Source organism: Nicotiana sylvestris, chromosome 9 (assembly GCF_000393655.2).
Source record: "Nicotiana sylvestris chromosome 9, ASM39365v2, whole genome shotgun sequence".
Classification (NCBI taxonomy): Eukaryota; Viridiplantae; Streptophyta; class Magnoliopsida; order Solanales; family Solanaceae; genus Nicotiana; species Nicotiana sylvestris.
The window spans coordinates 179,303,675-179,313,284 of NC_091065.1; the positions used below are offsets into that span (position 1 = coordinate 179,303,675).

The 9,610-nt window shown below is 39.4% G+C and overlaps 1 protein-coding gene across 1 annotated transcript; it reads right to left on the reverse strand.

The window, feature by feature from the left end:
• Positions 1-6,770: 6,770 nt before the first annotated feature.
• On the reverse strand, positions 6,771-8,989 carry LOC138878656 (MAR-binding filament-like protein 1). The gene is made up of 4 exons (XM_070158344.1): positions 8,855-8,989; positions 8,077-8,337; positions 7,514-7,891; positions 6,771-6,797 (listed from the first exon to the last, which is right to left on the reverse strand). Exons 1-4 carry the CDS (start codon positions 8,987-8,989, stop codon positions 6,771-6,773), a joined length of 801 nt encoding a protein of 266 aa, XP_070014445.1.
• Between the last annotated feature and the right edge of the window lie 621 nt (positions 8,990-9,610).

Sequence of the window (9,610 nt, forward strand, 5' to 3'; positions counted from 1 at the left end):
AACAGGGAATTATCAACTGAATAAAAACAAACTTAACATTATACAGAACATGCAGGATTCTTTCAACTGGAATTCAAAACTGAATTAAAAGCAAACAAATACAGGAGCATTGTCAATATACTGACAATGTCCCGTTTAGAAAACAACAATACAGCATACATTTGAATTCACTAATTCATAAACAAACATGATTTAATTGACGAATACTAATCAATTGACTATTTACAACATTTGTCAATAATTAGTCCAAACAATAGAATCAGACTGTTTCAGTCAACATTTTCAGAAATGAAAAATTCGTAATATAACTAATCGACGAACTTAATCGAGTCGATTACACACATTGTAAACAATCACAAACAATAGAAACTATTCACATTCGGATCAAGTAAATAGGTAGGAGACAGAAATGACAGAATTGATCAAAACGAATATGAAAAATTAAAAAGCTATTAAAACAGACAACAATACACGTAGAATACACAAAAGAAATAGAAAAAATACCTCTGAATCTTCACTCGAACTCAACTTGGATTTGGACCTTTTTGTTTGAAATCAAACTGACCTTAGTCGAAGTATTTTCCACTGAAAATACTTCGACTAAGGTCGATTAAACCTCAATCTTCATTTAATAGGCACAGAATCCGGAAGTTTGGTATTTTTAGGGTTCTTAAAAACACGATTTGGAATTTAACCATTTCTGGTCAGATTCGAGAAGAACCAAACATGACACAATGGTGAGGGTAGCCTAGGGGTTATTTGGTGTTAGTTTGAAACGGATCTGAGTCTGTTCTTGTTTGGTCCGAATCTTCAAAAGAAGATTCGAGAAGTTCCGCACTGATTCGAACCAAACAAACGATAGATCCATATTCAGGGTGACTAGGGGAAGCTGTGGTGTCGATTTGGGACTGTTAGGTCTAGATCTGAACTTGGCTCGAATCTTCAAATGAAGATTCGAGAACCTCCAGGGAGATTCGAACCAAGCTGGTAACATATTCGGATAGAGGGTGTTCAGGGGGTCATAGGGTGTTAAGGTGGTGACCAGCGGCGTTGATGCCGCCGGGTTTCAGGCGAAGGAATCCTAGGGCGGCTAGGGTTAGGATTGGGGATTTGGGAAGACGATGAACAGGAGAGGATGGGGGGGGTGTTTAGTTAGGGGCCGGGGTAAGGGTTTGGGATTTATATAGGGGTGGGGTGGACTGATGTTATCCGTTGGATCAGGTAGAATGGAGGGTTGAGATCTACACACTTAACCAAACGGTGTCGTTTGGTTTAAGTTAGGGGGACGGGTTGAACCGGGGCAGTGGGTCGGGTAAGGGTCTTGGGTTAGGGTGATGAGATCTTGGCCGTTGGTTGTATTTAATCCAACGGCCCTTGATAAGGGGTGACCAAACGACGTCGTTTGATTCTGCTTGAATTGGACCGGACATGGGGCTGTTGGGATTGGGCTTGTGAAGGGAATTAATTGATTTGGGCCTGGATTTTAATCCAGGTCCAATCTTTTACTAGTATGTTTTTTTTTGTTTTTTTTTTCAATTAATTCATTTTCTAATTTAAAAAAAATTATAAAACCATTTTAACTTCACAAAAATATATTAATTACTCTATAACCATTATTTAACACATAGACAAAAACATCAATCACACAGTGAAACATTTAAAATAGAACCAATGCGTATTTTTTGATTTTATTTAAATTATCTCTTAAATGCATAATTAAATCCTATATGCATGCAATATGTATTTTACTTTATTTTTTGATTTATTTTGACAAAAATAAACATTTACGGACATAACACAAACATTTAACACCACGCCAAATTCAAAAATTACACAGTAAAAGAAATTTATTTTATTTTTTGATTTATTTTGGAGTAGTTTTTCGTAAGGCAAAAATTACGTGCTCACAATGCCCCCATCGTTGAAACTCAACCATTTCAAGAACTTGTCACATACCAGCCATCTTAGAGATTACTGGGTCAAACGTACGACCCAACAGAACCTTTTGGTGCCTTAGGCGTTCTGAAACGGAACTGCCTTCACTCCTCAGTCTCTTCATAGAACCAAGTTCCTGAACAGTTTCATACTTGCGTTTGCCGGACTTCCCACCACTTAATTTCTCTTTTCCCTTAGACTTGATTAGCACATCCTCATCAGACATCGAGGACTCACTCACAACATCTTTCAACTTGGAATTGGGGGTTAAAACTTTCTCTACTAAAGCAGGCTGCTTCTTTTTCTGGGACTGTCTCACTAATGAACCAGGTTCCTCCGGTGTTTGCTCTTCCACTTCTACCACAGGGACCGCTTTATCACATACAGGCACATTATCTTTCACCAATCTCCTCCTTTGCTTCTTACTACTTTTTTTGCTCTTTTGAAGGGCAGAGTCGTACGCCACCTTAGCTTGCAACCTAGTAGTAGGTCACTTGGTGGAAGAATCAGGAGTAGACACCACCCTTCGCTTAATTATGAATGCATCAAGAGCCAGGTTATCTAAATCCTCCTCATCGCTGGACCTCATCTCAGGAGCTTGAATGTCTAGAGGCGCAATAGCAAATGCAAGAGCAAAACTATCCTGGGAATGAGAACCCTGACCTGGGTCCTCCGGAGAGGGATCAGGTGCCTCATATGAGGGCCCAGTAGTTTCTGCTAGTGCAACATCCTCACCAGTCACTATAGCTCCTTCTTTCCCCATATCCTGTACCTCGTTTCTCTGAGAAATTATCTCATAAAGGACACCATCAGTAGATACCACAAAGATAGTTACAACATTGTCTTCCTCAATCGGCACCATTGCCACCACGGAATCTACAGTAACAATGGCAGAACCCTCTACGACCTCATGGCTTTGACCTTGTTCTCCACTTATTCTTTGATTAGTGGGAACCTCAAAAGATACAGAGGATGGATTAACAATTTTAGGGGTTTCTGAAATAGAGAGAGATGGGGAGTCTAGGTGTGGTGTGATTTCAGCGGGGAGAGTAAGAGTGGTTATAAAAGTCTTAGAGGGAACGAATGACTCTATAGGTTTTTCAGTACTAGGGATGACTGGGGCAGGGATGTCAGAGTTTGTATCAGCCATTGAAAAGATGGAGTGAAAGTACTCTAGGAAGTTCTAATGGAAGACTTATGGTTTGTGGAGAAAAGAAGAGGGTTTTATTAAGGATGGATAATTATGAAGAGAGAGATAGGGAACAGTTCTGAAATGACGGTTGTGCATGGAGAAGTGCAATGTTTTATATGAAGATGGAACGATTTGAAGTGAAAAGACATAACAGCAGGATCTGAAAAGGTGGATGACATGGCAGTTGTATTTTGTACCTTTTTAAGACATGTATTAAAGAATGCACAGAACTACTCACCTTTGGTACAAGAACAAGGTTCTTGACCTGTTATTTGAAAGTATCAACCCTCTTTTATCGTCCATGTACTGCATTTACAGCTTCTATACTCATCATGCGTGTTTACCTATGATGGTATTGAAGTGAGTTAGACTTGGTCAGAAAACACTTTTGGCTAGTTTTACCCAAAGGTGATTTTCATAGCCAAATGATGAGGAATCAGGTTCTCAATTGGGCTTTAGCATCCCCAGCTTCACTCTATTTCTTTCAAAATATTCCCTACTTAATGCTCTGATGAAGATATCTGCAATTTGGTCTTCTGTGCTGCAGAAATTCATATAGATCAACCCTTTCTCCACATTGTCCCTTAAAAAGTGATGCCTTACATTAATATGCTTGGTCCTTTTGTGTTGAACTAGATTCTTGGCCATGTTGAGTGCACTGGTGTTGTCCCATAGAAGGGGCACACTCTCAGTAAGTACCCCAAAATCTTTCAGTTGCTGCTTAATCCATAGAAGTTGAGCACAGCAGGATGCTGCAGCTACATATTCTGCTTCAACAGTTGAAAGAGCCACTGAATTTTGCTTCCTTGTTCCACGGGAGATGAGACATTATCCTTGAAAGTGAGCTTTCCAGAAGTGCTTTTCCTATCCACAAGATAACCTACATAGTCTACATCAGCATATCCAGTGAGATTAAAACTGTCACATGAGGGATAATAAATAACCAGGTCCTTTGTTCCTTTAAGGTATCTCAGAATTCTTTTGGCAGCCTTCAAATGAGATTCCTTGGGATTTGATTGAAACCTTGCACATAGCCCCACATTGAAGACAATATCAGGTCTACTGGCAGTGAGATAGAGAAGAGACCCAATGGTGCCTCTATACATGGTTTGATTCACAGGAGATCCAGTTTCATCCATGTCCAGTCGAGTGGCCGTCACAATGGGAGTATCTATCACCTTTGATGCTTCCATGTCAAACCTCTTCAAGAGCTCCCTGATGTATTTTTGCTGGATAAATGAATGTACCCTTTGAGGACTGTTTTACTTGAAGACCCAAGAAGAAGTTCAGTTCCCCCATCATGCTCATTTCAAACTCACTTACCATGAGTTTTGCAAATGCTTCACACAGAGACTCAGTTGTTGCCCCAAAAATGATATCATCAATATAGACCTGAACAATGAGCAGGTTCCTTCCCCGTTTCTTTAGGAATAAGGTGTTGTCAATTTTCCCTCTATTAAAACCATTTTCCAAGAGGAACTTTGACAACCTTTCATATCAAGCTCGAGGAGCCTGCTTCAACCCATACAATGCCTTGTCTAGTTTAAACACATAATCAGGGTGTTTATGACATTCAAACCTTGGACTTTGCTTCACATATACCTCTTTATTAAGAAGTCCATTCATAAAAGCACTTTTGACATCCATTTGGAACAAGGTGAATTCCATATGAGATGCAAAAGTGATTAGAATTCTAATAGCTTCCATGCTAGCGACCGGAGCAAACGTTTTATCATAATCAATCCCTTCCTCCGGATTGTAGCCTTGAACCACTAGTCTGGCCTTGTTCCTTGTGGTATTTTCATGTTTATCAAGCTTGTTCCTGAATACCTACCTAGTTTCTATAATGGTTCGATCTGAGGGTCTATGTACCAGGTGCCAGACATTGTTCCTTTCAAACCGATGTAACTCATCTTGCATGGCTATAATCCAATCACTGCATCTTTCAAGGATTCTTTGATATTCTTGGGGTTCTATTTGGGAGAGAAAGGCTGAGAAGGCAAGTAAATTTCTGGATTTTGACCTAGTTTATACTCTAGAATCTATACGGGTAATTATATTGTCAAGAGGATGAGAGCTTTAGTGTCTCCAGTGAGATGCCTGAGGTTCATTTGTAGAGAATGTGGGTACATTTGACTGATTTTCTTGTGTTCTTCTCTCAGGTGCTAGTGGAGTACCCTGAACTGCGTCAACCACTCTTTCTTCAACTTCAGTGGTTGTAATTGAAGTACCTGGTTCCATTGAAGATGAGGCAGTGTTGTCTTCACTCAGCTCTTTTACTTGGATCATCATATCTGCCTTTCCATTTGTCATGTGAATGACTTCACCAGGTACTAGTAAGGGTTCTCCATCTTGATCTTCTTCAGCACTCTTCTCACAGGATGGATAAGACTCATCAAAAATAATATGAACACTTTCCTCACACATTGAGTCCGCTTATTGTATATCTTGTATGCTTTGCTTTGAGAAGAGTAGCCTAGAAATATTTCTTCATCACTCTTGGCATCAAATTTACCAAGCTGATACTTTCCATTATTGAGAACATAGCATTTGCACCCAAATGTTCTTCGGTGAGTGAACTTGGGTTTCCTTACATTCAACAACTCATATGGGGTTTTGTTCAGGAGTGATCTGATCATGCACTTATTCACCAAGTAGCAGACAGTGTTGACCGCTTCAGCCCAGAAGTTCTTTGTAATTCCACTATCGATTATCATTGTTCTTGCCATCTCTTCAAGAGTTCTGTTCTTATTTTCCACCACTCCATTTTGCTAGGGAGTTCTGGGAGTTGAGAGGTTGTGAGTGATGCCATTTTCATTGCAGAACTCATCAAATTTGGCATTGTCAAATTCTGTTCCATGATCTAATCTAATGCATGCGACTGTAGACTCCATCTTCACCTGGATATTCTTCACAAAGGCCACAAACACCTCAAAGGTTTCATCTTTAGTTCTAAGAAACAGAGTCCATGTGAATCTGGAGTAGTCATCCACTATCACAAAAATGTATCTTTTTCCTCCCTTTCTTTGCACTCTCATAGGACCACATAGGTCCATATGTAGAAGCTTGAGTGGCTTTGAGGTGCTAACATCCCTTTTAGACTTAAAAGAGGACTTTACATGTTTTCCTCTAGCACAGGCATCACAAACTTTTTGTACCTTGAACTTTGACATAGGCAGACCATGGACCAGGTCCTTCTGAATTAGTTTGTTCAGAAGAGAGAAGCTTGTGTGCCCCAATATTTTGTGCTAGAGTTCAGCATCATCATTAACAACTTTCAAGTAACTCAGATCACCACTTTGTAAGGACTCAAAATCAGTAACATAGATGTTCTTGGATCTCTTGGCCACAAGTACCACTTCACCAGTTACCAGATCAGTAACTGTACATATCTTGGACAAGAATTCCACCTTATTTCCTTTATCACATATCTGAGAGACACTCAAGAGACTATACTTAATACCATTGACATAGTACACATTTTCAATAGAATGAGTGAGTGACTTCCCGACCTTTTCAACTCCAAGAATGTACCCCTTTTTCCCATTGCCAAAGGATACATTTCCTCCTTGTAGGGATTTAGTGAAACAAAGTCCATGGTGTTCCCAGTCATGTGCTTTGAACATCCACTATCCATGAACTATTATTGACCACTTCCTTTCACTGTTCCCTGCACAAGAAGATCAAGAGTTAGTTTTAGGAACCCAAGCAAGTTTGGGTCCCTTGTAGTAGGCAAGAGGATGAATAAGAGCTCTTTTAGTCCATGCAGGTAATATGCATTTTTTGTGAGTGGAACCTGGTCCCTTTTTAGTAGTTACATTTTCATGCAGGTTCCCTTTTGAGTGGAACCTGGTCCCATTGCCAAAGGATACATTTCCTCCTTGTAGGGCTTTTAGTGAAAGAAAGTCCATGGTGTTCCCAGTCATGTGCTTTGAACACCCACTATCCATGAACTATTGTTGACCGCTTCCTTTCACTGTTCCCTGCACAAGAAGATCAAGAGTTAGTTTTAGGAACCCAAACAAGTTTGGGTCCCTTGTAGTAGGCAAGAGGATGAATAAGAGCTCTCTTAGTCCATGCAGGTAATATACATTTTTTATGAGTGGAACCTGGTCCCTTTTTAGTAGTTACATTTTCAGCAACCATTTTGTTTTTTTGAGTGAACTGGACCCTGGTTTGACAATTTTCCATGAAATGTCCATTGTTCCCATAGTGGATACTCAGTCAGTTTTCGGGTACAGTCACATATTTGCTAAGTGGGTTAAAAGGGGTTTTCTCCCTTTGTAACCCTATTCCCTACCTGTTTCCACCATTATTAGTGTTCATGGCAGTGATAGCTTCGGAGGACCATGTCTATTTTAGGGACTTTTCAAGATCATTTTTTACTTTTTCCAGTTCAGTTTGAAGGTGCTTGTTTTTATCAGTTTCAACACACATCCTAGTTCTCATAGCTTTCAACTCATTTTCAAGCCTAATGTGTTCCTCACTGGCTATCTCTTTTCCTTTTCCAGTATTTCCAGGTTTAGACTTAGTTCTTAATCCCTTTATTGTTTCCTTTAGGTCTGCAATTTCTACCAAGAGATCATCTTTTTCTTCCTTAATTTCAGTCACTCTTTTTGCAAGGGCCTCATTTTCTTCACTAAAGTTCTTAATAGTTTCCTTATGGTCAAGAACTACTGCCACTAAGTCATCTCTTTCATGCTCTAAGTTGGCAATCCTTGTGATCAAGACATCTTTTTCTCTCTTCAACTCACAAATAGTTTCCTTCAGATCCACTACACATGTTACTAGATCATATCTGGTTTTATCAGCTTCCCTTAGTTCTAAGATCAAAAATTATCCTTATCCTCCATAAGGTTATGATAGGCATCGATCAATACATTATCTAAAAACATAAGTTTCTTAGGAGTGTAGAATTTTAGATTTCTCTGAACATCCCTGAAAGTTACCTTTTTGTTGTCTTTGTCTTCATCATCATCTGATTGGGCCATCAAAACAGAAGTTGAGTCATATTCATTTTCCTTGCTTTCAACTACCATCATGGAACTATCACCAACATCAGTTTCATCTTCAGACTCACTAGAGGAATCCCCCCATGCTGCAAGAGCATGTTTCACCACATTGTGAGCAGATCTCTTTCTTTTGAAGTCCTTGAGAGGAACCGGGTTCCTCTTAGCTACTTTCTCAGGATTGTACTTGGAGAATTCTTGCTTCAAGAGAGGACAGTCTTTGATGAAGTGTCCAGGCTTTCCACACTTATGATAGAGATCATAGTTTTTTGGTTTGCTAGAGCTGCCCCTTTTTAGCATTTCTCCATTTCTTCTGACCATCTTCTGAAATCTTCTGGTTAAGTAAGTCATGTCACTGTCTTCCTCACTTGAGTCATTGCTATCAGCTTTGAGTACCAGGTTCTTTTCTTTCTTTGGTTCTCTTCTTTCATTGTCCATCTTCCTCTTCATCTCGTAGGTCTTCAAATTTCTAACTAGCTCTTCTATGGTCAGATCCTGCAAGTCCTTTGATTTAGTAATAGCATTCACCTTGCTTTCCCAAGGGCTAAGCAGAATAGTGAGGATTTTCCTTACTAGATTGTTCCTAGGAATAGTTTCAACAAGTGAGTGTAACTCATTTATGATAGAAGTGAATCTTGTATACATATCTTGAATAGATTCATCGTCCTTCATCCTGAAGAGTTCATACTCGGTAGTGAGCGATCTTAGATTGTTTTACTTGGGTGGTTCCCTCATGAGCTGTTTGCAAAGCTTCCCATATCTCCTTAGCAATGTCACAAATGGAGATTCTATTATATTCTTCAGGTCCTATTCCACATACCAGAATTTTCTTGGAACGAAAATTCTTCTCCATCGCTTTCCTGTCTGTGTCGGTATATTCTTTACTATTTTTTGGCATTGAGAATGGAAGTTCTTCCAGTACCTTTGTTGGAATACAAGGACCGTCACATATGACATCTCATAACTCAAAATCCTCAACCATGATAAAATCATGCATTCTTATCTTCCACCACCCATAGTATTGTCTATTGAACCTGGGTTGTCTGTATGTAGATTGACCTTCTTCAAAATTTGGTGGAGCATCCATAAGGATCTTTCCTAGGTGTTAGCCTGATAGGAGAAACCTGCTCTAATACCAATTGTTAGTTTGTATGAGTCCACCAAACATTAGAGTACCTGGTCCCCTACGAGGTTGTACTGAGAATGCTAATAAAACAGTAAGTAAATAAGACACATGATTTTTATGTGGAAAAATCCCAACTCAAGGGGACAAAAGTCACGACCTACACCTGCAGGCTTTCAATTTCACTAACTTGTAAACACCTATTACAAGCCACTTTGTAATGACTCCATTACAAAGAATTCAACTCAACTAACTTGTGATACTCTTACCACAAGCCACTTTGTCACTCTCTAGTTACAAAGACTTTAACTTATGACTAAACCTAGTCACAACATAAACTCAGAGAGTTTA

What these genes read in the sequence shown, in the direction of transcription:
- LOC138878656 (XM_070158344.1), bottom strand. Translation starts at nt 8,989, where the DNA reads ATGGAGAAGAATTTTCGTTCCAAGAAAATTCTGGTATGTGGAATAGGA. An exon ending in AAGACAAAGACAACAAAAAG is followed by an intron (nt 7,892 to 8,076) that starts GTAACTTTCAGG and finishes GTGGATCTGAAG; the next exon opens with GAAACTATTTGTGAGTTGAA. An exon ending in TTCAAACTGAACTGGAAAAA is followed by an intron (nt 6,798 to 7,513) that starts GTAAAAAATGAT and finishes CTTCTTGTGCAG; the next exon opens with GGAACAGTGAAAGGAAGTGG.